Raw genomic sequence first — 25162 nt, forward strand, 5'->3', positions numbered from 1 at the left:
GCATAAGGAACCCAGCATCTCTTTGGTTTTGCCAGTTATGAGGAGCAGGCAAAAAACAATAAAACCAAAACGACCAACGTCCTAGTTAAAAATATATTATTTGCTCTGAAAAATCTCTCTCTAAGCTGTCACTATTGGTTTGTTACTTCATATTTGCCAACATATTTATCATGGACTTCTAAAACCCGAAGGTTTGCCAGATTGAAACAAGCTTCTGTACTTTCATATGTCAGTTTATTTCTTTATCTGGTGTTTTCAAACATAGACCAGTTTATTTCACATGCTGCAGAAGATGAATCTGGAGTAGGTAAAAAACCAAGAGGGGTTGGGGGCTGTGTTGTGCAAAAGCCTTGCCACCACGTTGCAGGAGGGAGATGCTTGCCAGAATCCCAGATTGCATTCATTTGCCAAATATGTGAAGATGTTCTATATTCTGCAGCACATGAAAGTACCTTATGAAAATGATGGAAACCTCATTGGCCCAGGACCCTTAATTCTCTCCCCCCCTTTAATGTCACAACTGTTCAAACTGAAGTATTCAGCTCAGTACTTGTTACTTTTTATTTATTCCATTTTCCTTCGCTCTTTCTCCACTGAGCTCAGAATGGTTTGTGGTTCTCTTTCTTAATACTACATGAGATTAAGACTTATAGCCTTATGACATTTAAAGTAAACAATTAGCACTAGAATACTGTTTTCCGCCCTCTCTTTTATACAGCTCTCAAGAGACACAGCCTTTATAGTAATCCGTTCAGCACTGTCAATTATGCAAACTCTTATAGTCCAAATGCTGGCAGTCCCTACAGCAGTAGCCTCAACTCTCCTTCCTCCACACCAGTGAAACCTCCTTTAGTAAAACAGCTCATACTTCCTGGCAACTCAGGTAAGGGTCTCAAAAATAATGATCATGTTGTAAAACAGCTGTGTAATTCCTGGTTTGCTTTATCCTTGCAATAGTCCTGTGAAAAATATAAGGCTACCTTAGACCACAACAAGTGGTCCCTTCCATATGGCCAGAAAGACAGCTTGGACAACGTTTATTTAAAGTTTCCTGTAAAGTCATATTTTTGTGTTCCATGCCATTGCTATTTCTGAACAGCAGTTCCATGCCATTCCATTGCTATTTCTGAACAACTATGGTCAGTTTCAAAACATGCCACCTTCAACCCATGAGCTATGAAGATCACTTGTTTAAACTAAACTAGTTGGTGATAAACCATGATCCTGTGTTTGGATGCACTAATAAGGCAACTTTAAAGAAAATTAAAAGTAAATTTTGCATAAACTGCTGTCTGGCCACATGAGAGGAGAGGGAAGGAGGGAGTGCTTGAATTCAGTGTTCTCTCTGGCTTGTTCCACTTCATGAAAATTGTGTGCGAGATACGTGGATGTGAGTACTGTGATTCTAAGGTGAGCCATGAACTTCTTACAAACCTGAGCATGTCCACACCCAACATTCCAGAGACAGTACAAATCTGTTTTGGTGGGTCACACTATTTCTTTTATTTCGGCAAGGGGTGGGGTATTTGATTCTTCCAAATTTATTCTTCTTTAAAACCCTGGAAGCATAATTTTGAATGATAGTTTTTGTGGCTGGATGCCCAGATCCAAGTTTGGGGCAAGTATTCTTTAGTGAGAGAACCTTGGCAGAGATTTAAAATCACAAAATATGCAGCATGGTAAAGCTGTATATCATGCTCTTAAAATATGTCTAAGTTCCTTCCAAAGTTCCCGCTTCTTTAGCACAGAAAAAGACCACATGTTTGGTAAGTTTAAAACTGCTTAATTGCAATCTCTCCAAAGGTCAGATTATGTGTTTTTCATACAGCTTTCAGAAAACACAGGCAGCAAAACTTGGCTTTGTTACAGTGGTGAAAGCTTCTAAATTATTGGTTCAGGAATACAAGAAAGGCTTGTTAGAGCCATGTGGTCTTGAATTTGGAGCAACCAGCTCACACCTCTTTAAAGGCTGCACTTCTCAGGTAGACTGAAGGTGAACAATAGGTTTTATTACCTTCCCCCCACAGCCTAGTTAAGGCTGGCAGGACAGCTTACTCTGTGGTCATCCCATGGTTTTGTCTTTACTTAATATCAAGGAATGGAGTGTAAATTAATGGAACCTGAATATACTTTCAGAATGGTGAATTGAGTTGAATTGAAGCCTGAATTGATTACATAAATTAATGGCACTGTAAAAACATTTCAGTGTTTCATCCAACTTAATTCTGTTTCTTCAGTAACAGTTCAGTGAAGTCTTCTTCATCTGCACTAAGCAAGGTTAATGACATTTGACGCATTGTAAATTGATCGGCCCCTAAACCAAGGAAAAGCGAATTTGTGGGTCAGATAGCTTAAGTTGCTTTTTCTAGCACAGTCCCCACCACCACCAATTTAATTACTGAGACAAGTAATACAGTACAAAACAGTTTTAGATTTTTTACTATTTTTTCCTTTTCTTATAGGTCATTACAAAAATTCAGCAGATAGAAATCCTCCATTGAGCCCACAGTCCTCTATAGATAGTGAATTAAGTGCTTCAGAAATGGATGAAGATTCAATTGGTTCAAATTACAAACTAAATGACTTAACAGATGTGCAAATTTTAGCACGGATGCAAGAGGAAAGTAAGTATATCTATGGGTCATTTCAGTCACCAATCTTGACTTAGATTTTTGGAGAACTGATTCTTGCTCTTCATTTTATATGAAAAGTATATGTATCATAATCCATAAAGTTATTATCTGAGCTATCCTAATGTCTGCCTATTTCAGAGACTGAGCAGAGGAAAGTGAGGGATCTCGGAAACATAGGCGAAGAAAATATTTTTTGGGGTGTGTAGAAATGACATCATCCAGTGTGAATGGCCACTTAGGCCGAGGGCTCTAACCCTGACTGCCACATACATAGCTTTCAATCCCCAAAATCTGGATTCCTGCTTTCTTTGATTTATCACTGTCATACCTGTGATGGGCTTTCCACTGATGCAAGAAGGGTTCCTAACTGCATTTTTTTAAAGCAAGGAATCTCTGAAGGTGGGGCAGATGATCCTTTGAAAAAGACATCTATCATGGCTGCCAGAGCAGGAAAGGTGGAATACTCAAAGGGGCAGGTGGAGTTGAATCTGCCAGTGCATAACTGAGAGCCTTAAAGTGCACTCCTGGTTGTGCATTTGTATTGACAGCAAATCTGCTTTGCTAATAAGCTGATAGGTGCTGATTTCAAACACTATGAGATTGGCTGTATTCCCTGAGAACTCTGTAGCACACCTGATCCCAGCAGAAAGCAGAGCTTGAAGTAAGCACTTTTCCACAGATACGCACGGACTTCAAGTTCCACTTTTTTGCTGGGGATCAGCTGGCTTTGGAGTCCACAGCCAGTCAATCACAGCAGAAAAGCAGAGAAAAGTCAGAGCTAATTGGTGGAAACTTCTTGGTTTTGATTTTTCTTTCTGGCACAGTTTGTCTTCCTACAAAGGAAAGATGGGTCACCCAATGGTATAGTACAGGGGTCCCCAAACTAAGGCCCAGGGGCCGGATGCGGCCCAATCGTCTTCTAAATCCGGCCCGCGGATGGTCCGGGAATCAGCGTGTTTTTACATGAGTAGAAAATGTTATTTTATTTAAAATGAATCTCTGGGATATTTGTGGGGCCTGCGTGGTGATTTTACATGAGTAGCATGTGTGCTTTTATTTAAAATGCATCTCTGGATTATTTGTGGGGCATAGGAATTCGTTCATTTTTTTTTCCAAAATATAGTCCGGCTCCCCACAAGGTCTGAAGGCCACTGGCCAGATCCTATTTCCTACTCTTTGATAATCACTCAGCAGTCTGAATTATTCTTGACTGATCCGCCTGTTTTCCAGCCATGGACATGCATGCCCTGATCACATCCAAATTGGACTATTGTAACACATAATACATAGGGCTGCTTCTGCAAATAATTTGGAAATATTAGGTCGTGCAAAATATGGTGGCCAGATTAATTTCTGAATCTGATTTATCTCATCATATCACCCCAGTTTTGTTTCAACTGCACTGGTTTCCAGTTCATTTTTGAACAAAATTCAGTTTCAGTTGTCCCTCTCTTTTAAATCATGTGAGTTAAGAAGGCCTTTTATTTTACTGAGTTCTTAATTTGGGTTAAACTGCTTAGTCCTGGTTTTATGCTGAATTGTTTTACATTACTCTTGGTTTCAATAATGAAAACTGATGTTAGTTATTTGAACAGTTTTGTTTTGTTGTTTGAACTGTCCTTGTTGTATTTTTTTTTTTTTTGTAAGCAGCTTTTGGTTTATTTTATGTAGAAAAGCAGGAAATAAAATTTTAAAATAAATAATTTCCAAGTTAGATGCCCTCCTTCCTTTGAGGAAGAGAAGCTCTTTGTTTATACTAACTTAGAGTGACTTCAGAATCAAATGGGATCAGACAAGCAAATAGAACTTGAGTTCAGACAATGTCCTTACTGTTGTTAGGTCTCCGGCAAGAATATGCAGCTACTGCTTCTCGGCGTAGTTCCGGCTCTTCGTGCAGTTCTATGAGGCGAGGTACATTTAGCGACCAGGAACTTGATGCGCAGAGCTTAGAAGATGAAGAAGACAGCTGCCATCATGCGGTGCACCCAGCTGTCAATCGGTTCTCTCCATCACCACGCAATTCACCGCGGCCTTCACCAAAGCAGTCCCCACGGAATTCTCCTCGATCTCGATCACCTGCCAGAGGAATGGAGTACAGCAGAGTGTCGCCTCAGCCTATGATTACTCGTTTGCAGCAGCCTCGTCTTTCACTTCAAGGCCATCCCACAGATTTACAGACTAGCAATGTCAAAAACGAAGGTAAAGGGCTTGGTCTCGAATTTTGTGTGTTGAGCACCCTAGGAAATACCTTGCTCTGTAGGTAGTATTTAAAACCAACTAAATGGTGTGGCATTTCTGCTGAATCTGCTGAGACTCATGCAAGAACATGTAGAATAAGCATCTTGACCATTCTTTTCATTAGGGCGACTAGAAATCGATAAGCTTAAAAAGTAATTGAGCTAATTGAATTTTGTGTAGATATAGATTATTGTCATTCTGTGGCTGCTTAGTTTTCAAATTTCTCGAGTGCTGAGCAGTTTATCAGAAAGGCAGAATATCCAGAAAAAGAGTGACACAAAACCAATGCAAATATAAAATATTTACTACACATAAAATGGCAAAATAAGCACGGTTTATGTGATAAAAGACAAAAACAAGAAACAGAATGACAGATAAATGGAAAGTTAGGGTTGGAATGCTTTAGCAAAGAAAAACACAACACAGGTGCTTCCCTAAAATGCTATTTTCAAACTAGATGACAGAATGAGACCTAGCTGGGCTTACCTGTGGAAGAAATACTACAGGATTGATGTCAGATCTGATCAGAAAAGGACCTGCCCCTTGCATTCAGTCATTAGCCTGGTCCACACTCAACATGAAACCACCTTTTAAAATAAACTTTGGTTTAATGCACAGAAGCACTTGCTTCTCTCCTGCTTTTGACAGTGCCATGCATGGAAGGAAACAAGCTTGAAACAAGACATTTGGCTTGTTGTGACATGCAAAGCTGGACTCTGTTTTTTTCTTTTGTAAACAAAACTGCAAAAGGAAGCTAAGGTTTGTTCTTGGCTTACTGTTTATGGTTTATGTGGACAAAACAAATCACAAGCCCAGGTTCACGTCAAGACAATCCAGATCCGGGCTTGTTTTCTCCCCTCCTGCTGCACAGTCAGGAGTAGGAGAGAAGCAAGGTGCTTAAGTACGTTAAACCGTAGTTCATACTAAACTACAGTTTAACATGTGTGAACTAGTTTACTGAATCTCGGGATGGAGGAATGTGAAGGACCTCTGGTGCTGATGTGAGCACAGGGAAAGAAAATATGAAAGAAAAGTATACATTTTCAAGCAGGAATGGAGAACCATTTTCAGCCTAGAGACTGTAATCTCTTCTAGGCCACATGACTATGTGGGTAGGGATAGACGCCAAAGTGGGTAGAGTAATAAATACTGATTTTACCTTTATACAGTAGGCTTGTTTGTATACACACACCCCTCTCTGGACTCCATCCAGGCAAGCAGGATTCATTATTAGAGTTCAAGGATACCTTCTAACAAGGCACAAACATTCAAGGAGGATGCAAAACAGGGCCAGTGAAGGGTTTGGCACTCCTGAGAGTGTCCGGGCCCTGAGGTTCCCCATCCGTGAATTAAAGCAACACGTTCAATGTATGCTTTGCTTTTGGCTGATCTAGCGTATGGGAAACATTGCATGAGGATTTAAATAAGGCAGCTTAATTTGATTCTTAAAACTCTGTTTCTAACATCTGGAAATGTAGAAGTTATACTTGTGGGAGGAACATGTGCATTCTAGTATGGTCTGTTTTACAAAATACAATAATAAGATTCTAAAAAAACACACAAAATCCTGACATTTTTCTAGTAACAAAGTATCTCAAGTCATTTTCTCCAAAGGACACAATAGAATAAATATTGGTTAGATAGAGCTGCCTGTGTATGTTCCCCAAACCATAAGTTCATTACAGAAGAAAAAGGTCACCAAGATGTTCATTGCATCAGCATTTCCATTTTAAAGGATGTTACCATTTTGAATGGAGTTTGATGAGGTATGTAGAACCAGCATTTGCTTGATGATCACTCAGCTTGGCTTCTCACTTATTATGAAGAGCTCTACACTGAGCCTGTGCTAGGAGATCCCACAAACAATATTTGGCAGTGTTATTTTTCTGTTGTTGTTGGATGTTCCCGTTCCTCAGCTTTTCAATTGCTTTCGATATCTTGAGGCATGCCTTCAGATATCTTGCACTGCAAACTCTGCTTTGTGGAAGGGGAGAGGTGAGATCAGTTCACTATATAGTAAGTTTGCCTGTAAATGGATCCATTAACTCAGCTCTTTAAAGCTTTCATGTTCCTGTTCACTCCCTTCAGTTCCTTGTTTTTAAAGCTTTGAGTTCTGTACATCCTCTGCATCACAATCCTTGCTAATGCTGCCATAGCTGAATTGCATGTTCTTTAGGGCCTATGTTCAGGGGTCAGCCTTAGAAATTGAGGCCTGGTGGAGTATTTTGTCTTGTCCTCCCAGCACCTTTACCCATGCCTATTAGTCATCGGTCATTTGTTTTGTCTTTAAAAAATCGAAAAGATTATTTGGTCCTGTGGCTATGTACAGATGGTACCTTTCCCCCAAAGCTTGAAGGTTATAAAATATAGAAACATTATTGCTCGCAATACACATGTTCTCTCCCTGTGGGAGACCTCCCTGTGCTAACCTTCTCCTTGCACATACTTTTAAAAATTGGACCTGGAAAATCTGTCCATTTAGGAGAAAATACTGGTTAAAGACTCCAGGTTCTGGGGAGGTTTCTATTCCACTTTCTGCACTGAGATTCTTCTTCATCCTTTTGCAATCCGCTCTTTGCAATCATTATCAAACGTGCTGCCTGCTATTGACTGTTGAGGGTGGATAGAATAGGGAGCCAGAAAGAAAACTGAGATGGACTCTAGAAAGGTGAGTAGCAGTGGTGCTGAGGCACAAGATCAGGTTGTGATATGTTGAATGGGGAGGGGAGGCAGATATTTGTATTCCTGTTCTGCAGAGTTCATCAAAGCATGTGGTCAGTGCCATGTTTGCTTGTTGCACCTTGTGGCTCTTGACACTCCTGATATAGCAAAAGTAATAGTGTGGCTGGAAAAACAAAGCTTTCCCTCATTTATTTTCAAGTTCTAGCATATCTCATGCTTTCTTGCATGCGCATATACCCATGCACCATGCTGCTGGATGAAAGAAACAGACAATTCTGAAAGTTGGTTCAGACAATAGTCTGTTTCCTTCTCCCAAGACTAGACAGTGCGTGTCTTTGGCACAAATGAAAATGCATGTTGCTGCTACATTTTTTACTTTGATTCAAGAAATGCCTGGTGTTCTCAATGCTGAGTTAAGGGCCCTCGTCTGCTTTCTACAGTAGTGGACTTGGGAGCTAGGGAAAAGCTGACTGCTGCTACAGTTGGCTGTCCATAGAGATGTCAGTGTGTCCATGGTGATGCTGCCCCACATTTCTCTGATAGTGTGCTGCTGTTGTAAGAGGCCATAGCTTGTGTGGCAAGGGATCCTGTCCAGTTCTTTACTACAGTATAGCAGTACAACTGCATGTGGTGGGAGTCCGTCTGCAAGGGTGGAATTTACTTTTATATGTTTTAGGCCAGGGGTAGTCAACCTTTTTATACCTACTGCCCACTAATGCATCTTTCTTGGTGGTAAAATTTCCTTACCGCCCACCAGTGCTTGATGGAAGGAGGATTCAGCTTGTGCCGTAGAACCCCCTTCCGCCCACCTAGAATCCTGAAACGCCCACTAGTGGGCAGTAGGGACCAGGTTGACAACCCCTGTGTTAGGCAAATAAATTAAGCTTCTGAAATATATTTCTGGTATAATTTTTGTACAGGATAAACTAAGCTTCTTTGAACAGCCCTGCTAATCTTTTCTTTCCCCCTTACTTGCATTATTTTTCTTGCTTTTGCACTTTTCCATTTCTATATTTCTTCTATATTGCCCTCAAAAGCAGGGACACACCAACAACCAACAAGAAATTTTGCTATCTCTCAAAGAAATCCCACAAAGTAGATGGAAAATGGGTGTGCCACACATGAAAACTTGTGGAATCAAATGTATTTGAATGATGTAAATCTTAAGGAGACAGAGATGCCTCCAGAGCAGCCAAGGGTGTTTGACTTCTTTATTCCCAAGTCTGTAAATTTAAGAGGTCATTCAAGGAAGTTGTTGAATGTTATGTCTGCCCCCAGTCTTACATCTAATTCCATGGCTTTATTTTACTCAGTTGGCCAGTAACGGTTGACTTTTTCAATGTTCTGATGACCAATTCAGCACATGGCCAGAGACTATTCTACATATTCAAGTTTGCACTTCTATTTACTTTCCAAGAATTTTCAGACGTAGGGATATAGTTGTGCACTGTTCACTTTAATGTAAAACAACCACAACAATTAGAAGAATCTGCCTTCTGGAGAAAGCAAAAGTTAACATAAACTAGTATGCACTGTTGTTTTGAAAGCATGTTTCCTTTTAGGAAAAAGTCAGAAAGGAATATAGCTATGCTTGTTGAAACTGGTCCTTTCAAATGTGAATCTTGCCTAAATGTTAGCAGTAAATATGAAGAATCAAAGTGCAGGTTGATTAGATACAACTATAAAGTTGATTAGCATGAGCAAAGACCTAAACATCTATGTTAAGTTGAAACTAAAATAATGTTAATTTATTGGATTCTTCATGTCTAAACTCTGATTTCATTTGAGGACAGTAGAACCTCTCATAGTTTTAATGTGGTGCTTAAATAATAGTTTCATGCCACCATGAAGGTGAATATTAGTGATGTCTCTGCATGCTGGGACTTGTAAAACCTGAAATTTTCCAGTGAAGTCCCATTTAGCTGATAAAGCAAGACTGCATTGTATTTTTAAATATTGTAAGCCACTTTGTGGAAGATTTCTTCAAAAAGCAGAGTATAAATCATATAGATAGCTAGATAGATAACATGTTTATTTTCCCAAAACAACAGTGACATATGTTTTATGTGTAAAAAGATATTCTTTCTTAGACATATTTCTTTGCCTGTCTCTCCTTTCATAGGTCATATTCTCATGAGATAACTGTCATGAGCAAATGATGGTAGGGAGAAGATGAAAGGCCAGGCCCTGACCTATCTACAGGGAGTCTGTATGCATACTATTGTATGCGTTTTGGGCTTTCTTGGTACACAATTGCTCACTCTGGTTATGTAGAGATATTAGAATGGAGTAGGCCAGCAGTTTTCTTACTTCTATACCTTAAATCCTAACCCCTCCTATCAGACAGCAAAGGTTAAGTAAGTTTTGCTCTGGATGAAAAAATAGACAAATTGTACTTGCTTTCTCCATCTCTGTCTCTTTCTCTTTTTACATTTTTTTTAAATCTAGTAATTTTATATCTTACTAGATTTAAAATTTCTTAGATGTAATTTTGATAATGTAACAGACAGATACCGTTTGTTTTATACAGATTTGTAGGAAACTTTGCCCCCTCTTGGCCTTCAGGTTTCAGGTTGCCATGATTTTTCAGTCTCCTGCATCAGATGGTATGTTGTGGTGTTCTTGTTATCTTTCCTTAATACAGAGAAACTAAGGCGTAGTCTTCCAAACCTGTCCAGGACATCTAACATCCAAGTTGAGTCTGTGAAAAACAGTAGAAGTGACTCAAACTTTCAAGTGCCAAATGGAGGAATATCTCGTATTCAACCTCAACCCTCATCCAGTAAGTATCTTTACAGTGATGCTGTAAACACAGCTTCTGAGAGTCAGCTGAAAACAATTAGTAGCGTGTTTACAGTTTCATGGTAAAGGGTTTAGACATTTCATGCAGATAATGCAAGCTTGGTCAGATCTGATGTATGTTGGGCAAACAAGCATTTCAAAGTACAGTGCTTAACAATGAAGTATGTGTACATTGCCATCCCACATTACTTCTCAATATTGATGGATTCCTTACTGTCTGCTGCCCTGAATAGGAAGCCTTTTCTGCAATGGCCTATCTTGAACATTCCACAAGCTTGGTCTCTGTGGTGCAGTGGGTCAGTGTGTCTGGCTGTTGACCAGAAAATTGGTGGTTCAAGCCCACCCAGGGACGGCTGTGTTCAGAATTCCTGCATAGCTGGGAGTTGAAATAGATGACCCCCCAGGATGCCTTCTAACTCTTATGATTCTATGATTTGCTAATCAAGTGTAACTTGCATTTTTTATATTTCGCTTGCATTCATTATCATATAACATCCCTAAGCAAGGAGTTATAAAGTCTTCTGAATTGGCCCTAGCTGTGTTGCAATTTGCAGCTACACACTTTTTGATTCCCCTAGGGCGATAGTAAAAAGTGTACTAATGATTCCCATTTCCATCTTTTGCCATTCTGCCTTGGTACAAATTTGAGTGAGTATCAAGTAGTTGAAGTGAATATGAAATGGAAATCAGAATTTCTGTTAGCTAAGGTAACTACCTCCAACAGATGAATGACTGAAAATTATGACATCAAACTCGAAAGTGCCTGCCAGGCTGAAAGATGGATTATAAGTTTTAAAAGAAGTTGCATTTTCATATTGTTATTTTCACTTTTCAGTATTCATAACTGGGAATTACTTGGATCAGCTGCATATATAAACATTTTCAGAGGCATACACTTTTATAGCCATAAGCTTGTCTCCTGAAGGAGAGGTGATAAAGCTTGTTTTTGTTTTGAAACAATAATTTTATGTAGAAAATATTCACCAAAGGAAAATGTCCTTTTGGACAAAGTTGACACTCCTTTCTGCAAATGATAAATTGTAAATTACTATACATAATGCAATAACCTGAGTATAGTAATATAACTACGGGATCAAACAGTAATAAGGTCTTGTATGAACAGGCTCTTTTATTAATAGGAGTTGGGGAGTAAGTGTTTACACATCCATGTTGCCAAAGAATCAGTCTCTCCCTTAAATGGAACTTGTTTGAAAGGTGTGCTTATATACCTGTAAATGGAGATCTGATTTTTCAATTCCTGATCATAATTTACTTGTTTGTAAGGAAGGATATGAATCTGGTCCCTATTGTGGAAAAATAATGTAGGAAGTGCTTTCATATTTTGGGACTGAAATTTACATTCACCTTCCCTTTTGAAAAACTTAACAAATGCTTTCTTGGAAGCCTATAGCCAAATTACACACAAATACGTGGTTTAACATTGTGTGTACCTTTGTTTAACTGCAGTTAGCAACCACTCAGGTGGCTTAGTCAGTATTTGGCCTATGGTTGGTAGAGAGAGGGAGCTTACTCACCCTCCCTAATCTTCACGGAAAATAAAAATAAAAACAACCTTATATTTTCACCACAAGAGAAACTTCTCTAAGTGTTAATGGGAGCTTCTCTGTTGTTGTTTTTTTTTAAAAAAACAGCATGTAGATTATCCTTTTTGTGTTGATAAGGGATGGGGTACCTGTTAGTTGACCTTGCTGGCTGGTATTTATAGGAGTTGGAGTCCAGCATCTGTAGGGCCACAGGTTCTGCATCCCTGTGTATATATAATTTTGCATATGGAGATTCTGCTCTTTGAGTTTTCCTGTATTTACTGGTTTTTATTTGCTTATTTTTGCAAAATACTACTGTACACATGCAGTAGTCTTCTCACTCTTTCCTGAGGTTGTTGCACTGCATGAACTTAACTTGGGAGTTGCTTTGATTTCTGCCTTCTCTTGTTTTTAGTTCACTCCCTAATTTATACTTTCACAAGCTACAATACCTAACATGGGTGGTGGTAATGAAAATTATGTCGGCAGTGTATCAGTGTAGTTTAAGCTTGTATAAACATAAATATATTTCATTAACAAACCTGTAGAAGTCTTGATGAAAATGATTTCAAAGCTTTGCAAATGTAAGTTGAAATTTTGGATTTGTTTGGCTTCATTTTTCATCCTGTTCAAGGCTTGTTCTAGCTCATGAAAAAATGAGCATCTGAACATTCTATGCCTTTTGTACAAGTTAGTAATCTCCTTATGGTTCCACTTACAGGTGGGTAGAAGTGTGCATGCACACGAAAGCTCATACCAAGAACAAACTCAGTTGGTCTCTTAAGGTGCTACTGGAAAGAATTTTCTATTTTGTTCCTTATGGTTCCATTTTCTTAAGTGTGGTTTATTCTGAAACCTTCTTTTAAGCTATTAAGTAGCACAGAAGGCAAATTTTGGAGTTTTCTACCAACCTGAAATTGTAGAATGAAAAATGTGTTAATTTAGCTATTGACTGATCAATGTGGAATCAATGTGAGCAACTTTATCAACAAATGTATTACTGAAGACACAAGTCATGCACAAGAAATGGCACCATAATAGAGTGACATTCATCTGTAAGTTCTTAGACTCAAGACATTAAATTTCTGATTTATTAATTATAATGCACAACTTGCTACTAAAATCACCCTCCTTTCCAAAGGATTGGAAAGCTGCCAGTGTAAAACAATATGTTTATATTGGGGTCTGTAGTATTTAACTTGTTCCAAACTTATTTGGACATTTTGCATATTACACAAAGCTATTCGCTTAAGCAGATTCTGTTGAACTCTACAACTGAATTAGTTAGCAGTACAATGGCAGGTGTTTGATCATGTGCAAAGTGGCTTTTAATTATAACTTGACGTATACATTGAATTAGTTCCAACTACCTGGGAAACAGATTGTGAAGTTAAAATAGAAAGCTCAAGGAGGTATGGCAAATTCAAGGTTAGGAATCTATAAAGGGTTGAAAATAAAATAGCTGTACAAGTTGATAGTGCACCAGTATTTGAAACACTGTGTCTTATTCTGGTCACTGTGTGTGAAAAGAGAAATTATCTCGAACACTAGAACTGGGATCATCCAATAAAACTCCCAGTAGGTTTAGAATATACAGAGGAAGCATATATTAATGCAGTCTGTGGAATGAATGATCACAAGATGTCTCTTTCTAAACCAAGACATAACTTTTTTGTGAGATTCCTAAATGCTTCTCTCTCCCCATCATTGAAGGCAGATACTAGGTGGGCTTTTTCTGGCATTGTTTAGCAAGGCAGTTCTTGCCATGAGTAAATACTTGATTTGAAACTGTATTTTGATGTTACTTGTCAGAGAAAGTGTTGGTTGGGTAACATACCCATTACTTTTTATATAGCATTAAAGCAAACAGTATATCCTACATGTATGTCTATCTGCTATAGAAGGTTGTGGGCTGGACTATATTTTAAGGACTAATATTTATATTTAAATAGTTTTTTAAGTAAGCTACACTTTTTAATGGCATTATTAGATTTATATATGTGACTTAATAGTGGAATCATAAATACAACCCCCCTTGGCTCTGTAAGGGGAGTTCAGGAGAAAACAGTGCGTGGGGGGAAGGAGAGGAAAGATTGTTCCATTGGGCGAGCAGAAATGCTTACACTGGTGGAACATTTGCAACAGTGCAACATTCAGTTCCTCCCCACAGAATTGACTTCTGAATAGCCATGCTTAAGTTTGCACTGTCAGAAAAAGTGGGCACATCCATTTATCCAAAGCAAAAAAAACAAAAAAACTGCATTTCTCCTTGCTGAAGGGAAGGGAGGTGGGGAATCAAGGATAAATAAGTGCTGCTTGGTGTGTATTAACAATTCAATGTAGCAGTAGTAGAACACAATTTCCTCAGTTACACTTTTATCTAGATGCACTCATTCTAGTTCTCAATGCCATGTTGCTTAGCATAGTCATAAACCTAGAGAAGTGCAGTGCAGGTTCTTATGAAGCCTGCTTTTGACTTGATCTGTGTTTAAGGAGAAGGCTACAGGATCTAAGTTCTTCTGCAGTGCCTCAATTCTTGCATGACTCCCCCCTTTGTCTTCATCTATCTGAGTTTTGTTATTTGTCAAGCTGAATTAAAACAAAACTCACTGTGCTAGTAAACTGCTGAGAACCTGGCTTTAATCAGGGTCCTTAAAATCCAAGCGTTTTTAAGGGCATATCTCATTTTGTTTTAACCTGGATTAGCAATTGCCAAGTGCAACACTGATCCTTCGTAATAGGGTATGAGATATTTCACACACAAGAAAGATGGGGAAGGCTTGGCTGAGCTCCATGTTTCTTTCCCATAAGTCACTAAAGTTTCTTTAATGTGTATGTCACTCAGTAATATATATATTTAATTTGTAATTTGACTTAAGTTAGAACTGTGTTTGAGGATGACAGTTGCAGAGGACCACCAATATTGTGTTGAATTCTCAGCCATACTTGAATGCTTTGCAGGCATTGATTTGCCTATATGGTCCTCTTTATCTATGGCAGGCATTAGCTTACAAGAGACCTCTTAGTCACAGCAGCTGGATTTAGATGACATTTTGTTGTTTGAGCTTGTTCCTGACTTCTTTATAGGTCAGAATTACCAATTTTGATTAAAGCAGAAATACTAGCTTCAATAAGCGATCAGTCTTGTGGTGAATTCCTGGGTATAAATATGCATATATATGTGCATACATATTATGACACATTTTATTCAACTTCAGAAGAAAGAAGCTATGTTCCTGAATTGAGTATTTGGAACTGAAATTTTGTGTCTTTTGTTGAGTTAAATGTGACCGTTGTGTTCTGAATTTAACCTTGCACCGATTTGGCTGTGGCATGTCTGGCTGGTGGTTTGTTTTCACTTCTGGGCGTGTGGATTATTTTTGCCTCCTTGGGCTTTGGCCTGCAAGAAACCCTTTGCCTGCTGAAACGCTTAACACAATTTGCACTATGAAGCACCTGACATTTACCTTTGCAATCCTTCTTAGTGTGGTGAGCATCACTTCTGTAAAGCAAAGCAAAGCAAAGCACTCCTCCTCCACTACTACTACTACTACTACTGGAGCCGTAACAGCTTTTGGACTGTTATGCCCTTTTTATTTTATTTTTGCTTCCTGATTTTTCCTAGGTAGATAAGGTCCTAAAATCTTAAGTGAATTTTGAATTCATTATCTTCTCTCTTTAGACAGATATAACTTGTCTTTGTTTCAACAGCTCTGCAAAGGCAGAAAAAAATGCCCCGTGTTGCCTTCAAAACCAAACAGCTACTTCCTACTCCAGCTACCAAAGGAGGTAAATTAGCTCACAGCCATTTAAATGAAATCCAGTTAAATTCAGAAAATTGTTCCCTTGTGCTTAGACTTACGCAGTTGAAATAATGCAACTGGAGTCTAACAACAAGTGCTTTTATTAGTTAATGTAATGGCATAAATGCTCCTTTATAGAACATTTCAGCATTGACTATTGGCTAGCTGTTGACTGTTGTGATCTTCTCTCATATGCTTCTTATGAAAATAAATGCTACGTTTTAGCAAGCTATGATCATAAAACTTATTATCAGCACTGTTTTAGGATTGCTTAAATACCTTAACTGATAAAATAATCACTCGTGTTAGAATTTATCCTATGTTCTGCTTTAGAAGCATAAGAGTAGGTTATATTAAGTTGGGGCAAACTCATGTTTTCTAGGTTTAGAGAGATGGTGCCTATACTTTTGTTTTGGGCAATAGCACTGCCCACTGTCTTGGAGTTCTCCAAAGACTGGGTATGATTTTAAAGAATTCATTGATTACTCTTACCTCTTGATGGTTTTACAATTCAAGAAAAGTTAGTGCTAAGCTAAATTCTAAAGAGAACAGCTATTTAATTGAAGTTGCCCTCTTCTTTATTTTAAAGTAACAGGCATATTCAGAACAGTTCTAAGGTTGCCTAACACTCTCCAGATAGACCTTTCATTATTGGTTCCTTAGTTGTCATTTTTATTTAGTCTTCTTTGTAGGCTGTTTGGGATAACCGAACCAAATTCTTCAAGCCTGGAAAACCTGGATACTTTCCAGAAATTAACAACTGCTCCTGGTTGAAGGGTGGAGCTGTTGATTTAGACTGTAGACATATTACCGGTATTTATACCATTGTGTTGCCCTTAACTTCAATAATCTTTGTATAAAATCAGCACACATCATGTAAAACATTTGCTTAATACTTTAGTTCATAATACATAATTTCAAAATATAGCTTGCATTTGTCACTGCTAAATGAGGTATTTTAAAGAACATTTTGTCTAAATATTTTGAAGCAGAAACATTTGCCAAGTGCACTTGCAGAATACACGTGTAGCATTTTCAAAGAATTCTGCCTTATGTCTATTATTCATGTCATTTTGGTCTGGCTCCCTATCAAAAGTTGATAATCTTAGCCAAATATCTTTGGAGAGGCTTCTTCATGATTATGTTACTATGACAACGTATGTAGAAAGTTTTTTGTGTATATAGTACAGTGTAAAGCTAGTCAGTTCAAAATGTATGTGATTTGTTACAATAGTTTTTTGAAAGAATGATCTCTTTAGATGCAAAGTCTTGAAGCCCATTATCTGAGTTCTTTTTGTTCTTGGACCATAGCATTGTTCTAATTATTTATTGATATTTTGTGATACACTCAATAGCAATCCAGACTATTTGATCATTCACAAAGCACAATTTGTCTAAGAATTTTATTTTGGACTGGGGCTTTCTGTGTCCTTACTCCTGAAACACCAGTCCTTTTTCTGCTTAGAATGGTTAATGGATAGTTAACTTCTTCTTAAATGTCTTCTGCTACCTAAGTTCAACAATATGCTACTTCTCTGGCCCTATACTATACCTCTAACAATCTTTTGCATTTGTTTTAGAATACTGTAAATTCCTTTTTAAAGCAGGAAATGACCAGTTTAGGTTGTGTGGCATACTTCACTGCAGTTATTTACAATAAGCTATAATTCTCCTTTCCTCCTTATATCAGGATGTTGTTTGCTGATCAATACTCTGAGTGGGTCGGTTGGTAGACACAGATAGATTATACCTATAGGGCTAAGATTACGCAAGGTATTTATTCTCAGCACATGTGTTGTTGTTTGTTACTACATACTCCTCCATTATTATTATTTTTGCAATGCTTGACTTAAGTGAAGGGCCATTATTAAGGGATATACGGGAGACCATTCAGTTTTGCCTTGAGATCATTAATATTCAAAAGTAGCAGTGTGGATAGTCTCTCTAGAAGTGTGGATGTTCATAGATGTTCTGTAAGCAAAAGGCTTCTGTGTAATGGAATTAACTAGGCAGTCTATTAATAATTACATAAAGCTGGCCATGGTTTGGAGCTCAAACAAAGAAATTCTTTTTTGAGCCACATGCTTCCTCTTGTAAAGGACCTTTTGTTACAGCAAAATTCACAGCTGTGTGCAATAAGTGGGCAGAGTGGGGTGTTGGAAAGTAAAATAATGTATAAAGTGAGCTTGGATGGTCTTACTTATAATTTGAATAGAAAGGACTAGGGAATCTAGTTTTTGTTTTATTTTGTAGGGTATGTAACACTATAAGAATCACACACAAAAATCATCTTCAGTTTTATTCATAAAGCTCGTGTTATAAACATTGTTCAGTTGTTCCAAAAACCTTTTTCTGTAGCACACTTAAACTGCATCCATTATTTCATTACAGGTTCAATGCCTTTTAAATCCTGTGATTACATTTGAGGTTTCTTGTACTTTTTACTTTTCTTATTTAGGAGTTTTTGTAGTTTGTGTTATTGGTCTCTTCTGAAACAGCTCACTTGCTTTTGGCTTTTGGCTGCCTAGGGTGTTTGTTCATTGTCTGATCATTGGCATGTCTTGTTCCATAATGCCACTGTGGAATGTTCCCCCAGAAACATGCCAAGAAGGATTCTCTATACACCTTTATATTTTCTAAGGATACTGTAGCCTGTGCAGTTTGAGGGTCATGGGAGCTTTAAGAGCAATTCAGACCATAGCTGTCAACTTTTCCCTTTTTAAAGGAAAATTCCCTTATTCCGAATAGGATTCCTCGCAAGAAAAGGGAAAAGTTGACAGCTATGATTTAGACTTGGTTCTGATGTGCACAGTTATGTGAATTTAGATTCCAATAATTTCTAGTGTGAGTTTGTGGTATTATGTTTTTTTATTTATAAACCCTACCTTCATCATATTGATTACCGCACATAGTTCACCTCCTTGAAACACAAGGTCTAGCTACACTGTCTGTGAACTATAGCTATATTTCCTAGATTTCTTAAAGGAATAGCATCTTACATTGTCTGTGATTAAAACCTTCTCCATTGGGGTGCTTTTAACAGACATTGCCTCATATTTATGGTATATTCCCTAATAAATGTATTTTCACAGTGTACAGGACAAATTCAGTAGTAATGGGCATTTCTCATACTAAATGCATGTTTTAAAAAAATCTGCAGTGCATTACAAACTTGGCTAGGTTTGCTATATCATCTTATGAATAATTTGAATGAGAATGGCTGTATGCATAACGCATATATACCCCCAAAGAAAGTGTTGAAAATGGTCAGACCAAAATAGGCACAAAACTACTTAACTGTCTGTTAGCATAACGGATGATAGTTGTCCATTTTTATACTGCCACACATCAAATGTCAATCTCCTTCAGTAGAACATTGTGAGTGTGTAGCAGGCAGGTAAGAACTCTTACCTTGTAAAAAGATGTCTAAAACATCAATACCTCTGTGTTGTGTAAATCTATAGTACATTGCAGGTGCTGAAACAGTTTCTGCCTATTTTTAAAGCTGCATTTTGTTGTTTCTCCGCCATTGAAAATGACATTCTTGTTTTGATGATTTTCCAGTTCCTTCTCCCAGTAAATTCCGGTCCCCAGCAGCACCGTCTCCTCTGGCTCTGAGACAGCCAGTAAAAGCGTTCAGTAACCATGGACCTAGCTCTGCTGTTCCAGAAGCTGTCCAGCTTTCACATAGCAGCTCTTCACCAGGGCCTTTAGCAGCTCCCAATTCAGTCTCTCCAAGCCCAGCCAGCAGCATCAACAGTGCTACGCTTACAAGACCTGCAGGGACAACAGGGATGAGGAGTGGTTTGCCAAGACCTAGTGCCCCCTCCGCTGGGGGCATACCAGTGCCTCGTAGCAAACTTGCACAGCCTGTTCGCAGGTGAGTCTTGCTTTCATTTTAAGATTTCATACTGCAGAAGCAGTCTTCCGTAGAAGTGCTTGCATGTCTTGAACTCCAATAGTGTATAATTTGTGCTGTGCACTAATAGCCATCCCAGTTCTCATAGTGCTGTTTTTATGTAGTCAGAAAGGCACCACTGACCCACAAGATAGAGGTATTGGCAGAGTATTGGGGGATGGGGGGACAGGGCCTAAAGATAGAGCATGAGCATGCTCAATGGTCACAGAATGCTGGCTGAAGTGGGGTGGGCTATGGAAAACCAGGGAAAGGCATCTTTCAGGTAACCTGGTTGCAAGCCATTTAGAGCTTTATAGGTCAAAACCATCACTTTGAATTGCACTCGCTATCTAAAAGAATTGGCAGCTAATGTGGGCGATACAAAAGGGGAGGAGTGCGAGCATTAGATTTCACTCTCATAGGAAGCCCGGTTGCAGCATTCTGAAATTGTTGAACTTTCCAAACTGTTTTCAAAGGCAGCCCTACCTAGAGCACATTACAACAATCAAGATAAGAGAGGACCAAGGAAGGGATCACTGTAGCAACATCAGGTGGTTTCAGAAAGGCACGCAGCTCAGCTGGTGCACCCATCTTAATTGTATAATGGAAGGCTAAGGCCCTAAAATCCAGATATAAGACTGGGTTGAAGACCACCCCACCTGCAAACTGTGGATCCTGCTTTTTCCGTGGGAGTTCAGCCACTTTAAATGCTGGATGAACATCCAAACTGAAGCCTTTTGCTTTTGATCAGAAACCCTCTGTTTCGCATAGTTGTTGTTGTTGTTGTTTATTAATTGAATTTATATACCGCCCTATACCCGGAGGTCTCAGGGCAGTTCACATAAAAAGATCACAGTATATAAAATAAAAATAAAAGCAATAACCCAATAATGCCTCCCCCCAAAAAGGGCCACATTTTAAAAGGGTATGGGATGTTGATCAGGTCAACCAAAGCCCTGGTTAAAAAGGAAGGCTTTTGCTTGGTACCTAAAGGTGTATAAATGAAGGCGCCAGGCGAACTTCCCTGGGGAGAGCATTCCACAGACAGAGAGCTACTGCACTGCAGTTCCCATTTGCCAGCCCTCACCGAGTTCAATATTAATACCAAGCATTTACTTCTTCTCTCTCAGTTGAATATAAGTGGCTTTTGAGCTAAAGAGGTTGCTGTTACCACAATTAACTTCAACACAGAGGTACAGCCAAGCTTATGCTTTGTTATTTTCACTGGGCACAGCTCACCTGAAGCCACTCCTTTGGAACTCTAGTGTTTTAATGCGGTTCTTGTTCATTTCAAGATAGCTTGCACAGCACAAAAGCCCCAGTAGAATGTGCTGTTTGTGGGCGGGTCAGTTAGGATTGATTTTGGTACTAGGGTAAATTTAAGAGAAAACAATTGGAGCAGTCTTTTCTGAAACCTAACCTGCCTGAACAAAGTGAATTGAAAAAAAGATCCGGCAGTATTTATGATAATTGCCTTCCTGGGTCAGGCTAAGGCCTTATCTAGTCTAGCATCTGCTCCCAAAAGCAGCTAGCCGGATGTTTCTGAAATGCTAAAACTGGTTAAATGTTAATGTTGTCTGTTAGTTACTCCAAGTGTATATTGTTAAAAGTTAATCTCATATTGGGAATAACTTCTTAGAATGAACAATTGTTGATGCTAATACAGTACCTTCAGTGAAGTGAACTGTAATTTTAAAAAAGCAGTTGCACTTGTATATTATGGTCTAAGACTTTTGTGGGAATGTATTTTTGTGTTTCAGAACATTGCCAGCTCCCAAAACCTATAGCAATGTGAAAGATGAGAGTTGGAAGGATGGCTGCTACTGAACTGCAAAGCGACATTGCTCAGTAGGTACTCCTTCCCCAGGCTAAATGACAGATCAATATGCAGACTGATCAGATAAGACTTTGGGGGTTTGTAAATCCCCAGACCTCTGTCCTTAATTAGCACAAGCTGGCAGAGATTATAAAACAGCACTTTAATGACATTAACATCAGTTACTTGGTGATCACTCAAATCACTTTTACATGAATCACTTTTCACCTCCGGAGCTTTCTCTCCTCTGCTACCTAAAAATTGTTATAAATGCTCTCATGGATACAGTGGTCAACATCTGGGCAAACACCTAACACAATGCCAAAGAAACATCTATCCTGAAAAACAGCATGTAAAATCGTAAAAATAAAATTAAAAATAAAATCTAAAACATCCATATGTGACTTGATTTGATTTAAGGAAAATAATTTTCTGGAGCTGTAGTAATATAAACATTAACATATTAATCAAAGTGGGGGGGGGACGCCTTGCCAAGTGCTACTGTGGTAGTGAAATCCTTTTAAACAATTGTGGAAGATTTGGGTGGAGAAATTGCTGAGTCACAGTAGAACCATTTTATCTGGAGTCTCATTTGGGAGTGGTAGGGAAGCCATGTCATTGTTTTATCTTTTTGAACAGTCGGGATGCAGCAGACCTCATATATCTGGGTTGGATAGGTTGCATCTTTTTATGTTGACTTGACCCAAACTGGTTTTGTGTTGTTTCATTTGGATTGCCAAAAGGGCTTAGTATCAACTGTACAATCTTTCTAAACTTAGCAGTTCCTGGCTCAGGAAGATGGCCTTTGCTATCGCAAACGACATTTTGAAAAACACAGCTCACACTATTTTGAGAAGTCCTTTTTAAGATGAAATTTCCTTGAAAAGGGAGAAATTGTCCATTAAAATCACACCTCAGTGCTTACAGCCTGGAACTCAACTGAACATGCGTAGAGTTAACATAAAGAAAAGATGACTATGCACTTATACCCTAGAGAGACTAAGGAAATGAGTTGTACTGTTGATACCAAATGATATATTCGTGTGGGTAATGTTTCATGGTATGAGGGAGTTTTCTTTACCTTTTTTAAAAGAAAAAATTGATCAGCTTCCTAAACTAATTTGTGTTTAATTGTAAATACTTCTTCTGAAGTTATTGCCCATGTTAGTATTCTAACTATGTACTTTGCCTTACACCTGTATTTTACATTGTTGGTAAGAGTTTAAAAAACAAAAACGAAAAAAAACAACCCAGCCATATATGTTTACAATATATTTAGTTCCTCTAGTGGCTGTCAGACTAACCAATACTTATCACTATTTTTACTTGTTTGCAGGGTCCCCTGCTCAGTTTAAAAAAAAAAAACCCTGCTGCTATTGACACCCTATTTCCCTCCCTTCACACACATACATACCTTTTTAAAAAAACGTAAGTTTTTGTTTTTTGCTGCATTGAACGACTGAAGATGTGAAAACAGCAAGTTGGGAGCAGGTCCTTTGTAAATGTCTCTATGAATGGGGCAGTCTCATGACATCCACAATGATTCTGCAGCACTCATGAAGTACTTGGTAAAACCAGGCAGCCAGGATACTTTTTATGTAATGACTGAAGAATCCAACAGGCTCTGTTGGAATGTGTGGTAGGTTGCCTTTTAACCTCATTCATTCCTGCCTCATAATATGTGTGTTTTGAATTTTGCAGCAAATGGTAATTAATCCTAGAATTTCACAGTCCTCTGATTTTTTGTTTTCTTAGCTTAGTGGATTAAAAGCCATGCAACTTTTACTTGAATTGGATAAGTGAACAAGACAGAATAGGACCAGATCTCTGATACAGCAGTTTCGTAATCCATGGGCAGTCTTTATTGGTTAAACAAGAGGCCCTTCATTTTGCCATGTTCAAGTCATGGGATTCCTACTGCATGAATTTTTAGGATGCTGATTTCTAAAGACACATTATGGGAAGAAAGGTTTTGTACAGGTTTAAACAGGTCTTATAAGTAGATTTCTTCACAATTCTTTCCAATGCTACTTTTTTTATACGGTGGAATGATACGCACTGCGAATCATAAGCACAGTCTGGGAAATGGAATTCATTTTAATTAAAAAAAATACTTCCCCTGATCTTTACATCCAGTTAAAAGTCTGCCTGGACGAAATCTTCTGATCCGGTGTGTCTTCCGAAATCAAAGTAGCCAATAACCTGTGGGAAACCTGAGGCAAGATTAACAGTGTTGTACTGTTAATCCAACACATGTGATGTTGAGCAAAAAAAAAAAAAAAGCGAGGTACCAAAATATTATAGGTAAAACTACCTAGCTTCATTTTTCAAACTTGGCTCTAATGAAGTAGATGTTGCAGTCTTCAGAAGTGAGGAAATTCTAATTTGTGCTTTTATTAGGAAAATGTTTATTTTATGTTGTTCAGAAATTCAGATGTTACCTTTTTAACCAAGGTGCATCGCCTTATTTTATAAACCACTTTTTAAAAACGAACTCAGCTGTTTAATCATTTTGAAGGTGTATTAAGTTCTGGAAACATCCTGCTGCTACATCATAATAAAAATCCAGCAAATACAAATTCCTGAAAGAAGAAAACTGCCAGTTTACTAGGGGAGATTTTGTGCATTACCAGTTTATTTGATTACCAGGACATCCTAGGGCTTTATGTGTTTAGAGGTTTGGGTATATTGAAGAAGTGTGGAAACATGAATTTGATAAACTAGTGCCTATGATTTTCTTAATTTATGTTTGATAATAGTAGTAAGGGTTTTATGAATGTGGATTATTTTTAGTGCCAACAGCTCAGAATTGTTGTATGTATGTAGGCAGAAAAGAAAGGAATTCTGCTTCCAAAGTTATTTAATTTTTTTCTCAGTGTTTGAATGTTTTTGTAAGTGTTAATAAAAAAGTAAAAAAATGGAAAAAATATAAATATTCTTACCACAACATTCTTTGACTCTTTTTTAAAAATAAAATAAAATCTGTATATACAATTCAGCATTTGAAGTTTTGTTGAAGTTAATTTAAATACTCAGGTCATCTTCTTTCTTTAGAGATGTACTTACTATTGGACATCTGTGATTTAGGGCTAAGCAGCAAAACAGGAGTAAAACCTTACAGGCATACAGGGTTGTGCTTGTTCATTTTGCTGGTAGGAGCAAATAGCTTTGTAGGACGGATTTCCAGTGGGTAAGTTAAACTCCCCCTCCATACTTGCTATTTTGGTCTTCCCCTAACTGTGTTTTATAAAAGAAAAAGCATTGCAAGTTCAAGTCAAAGAACTTGTATATGTTGTATCTGATCTAATGGGGGGGGGGGTTGCTGCTTTGCCGTGTGTGTGTGTGTGTGTGTTTGTAGGTGTGTGGGTAGGAGAAGCAATTCTACACGGCAATGGTTCTTTTAACAAGAGAACACACATAGCTTTAGAACGACATCTACTGGCGATGCTTATCTTTCTGTGTAAAGAAAAAAAAAGGCCCACATATGGTTCCATGTCAGAATTAAGCAGGCAGGTTCACATCTGCTTCCCTTATTCACCTAAACAGCTGCATTTGCCTTTGCCTATATAGAGCTTGTTTCAATTCAAATATTTTTCCTAAATTGGTTATCACTTAGAAGTGTCTGTGTGAAATAGCCACTATGTGTCTGTGAAAATGAGATTGTGTCCAACTAAAACAGATGCTACTGATATTTGTAATGTTGCATTTTAAGCGATGTTTATTAGAACACAAAAGGCATTTCTGGT

The 25162-nt window shown here is 38.2% G+C and overlaps 1 protein-coding gene and 1 non-coding gene across 5 annotated transcripts in view; both read left to right on the plus strand.

The window, feature by feature from the left end:
• The window catches only part of SLAIN2 (SLAIN motif family member 2), a 34746-nt gene extending 11048 nt beyond the window's left edge, over positions 1-23698 (plus strand). Inside the window, exons 3-9 of one of the 4 annotated variants that reach the window (XM_033159758.1) lie at positions 719-883; positions 2463-2624; positions 4473-4832; positions 10198-10335; positions 15611-15688; positions 19267-19582; positions 21361-23698. In XM_033159758.1, the coding sequence (XP_033015649.1) occupies positions 719-883; positions 2463-2624; positions 4473-4832; positions 10198-10335; positions 15611-15688; positions 19267-19582; positions 21361-21427 (1286 nt within the window). In that variant the 3' untranslated portion in view covers positions 21428-23698. The remainder of the gene's footprint in view (positions 1-718; positions 884-2462; positions 2625-4472; positions 4833-10197; positions 10336-15610; positions 15689-19266; positions 19583-21360) is intronic. The other 3 variants (XM_033159759.1, XM_033159761.1, XM_033159762.1) reach the window with 3 other exon arrangements.
• Positions 10634-10707, plus strand: TRNAN-GUU. Its single transcript has one exon. It is a non-coding gene; the product is annotated as a tRNA-Asn (tRNA).
• Positions 23699-25162: the final 1464 nt, after the last annotated feature.

This window comes from Lacerta agilis, chromosome 9 (genome assembly GCF_009819535.1).
Source record: "Lacerta agilis isolate rLacAgi1 chromosome 9, rLacAgi1.pri, whole genome shotgun sequence".
NCBI classification, from domain to species: domain Eukaryota; kingdom Metazoa; phylum Chordata; class Lepidosauria; order Squamata; family Lacertidae; genus Lacerta; species Lacerta agilis.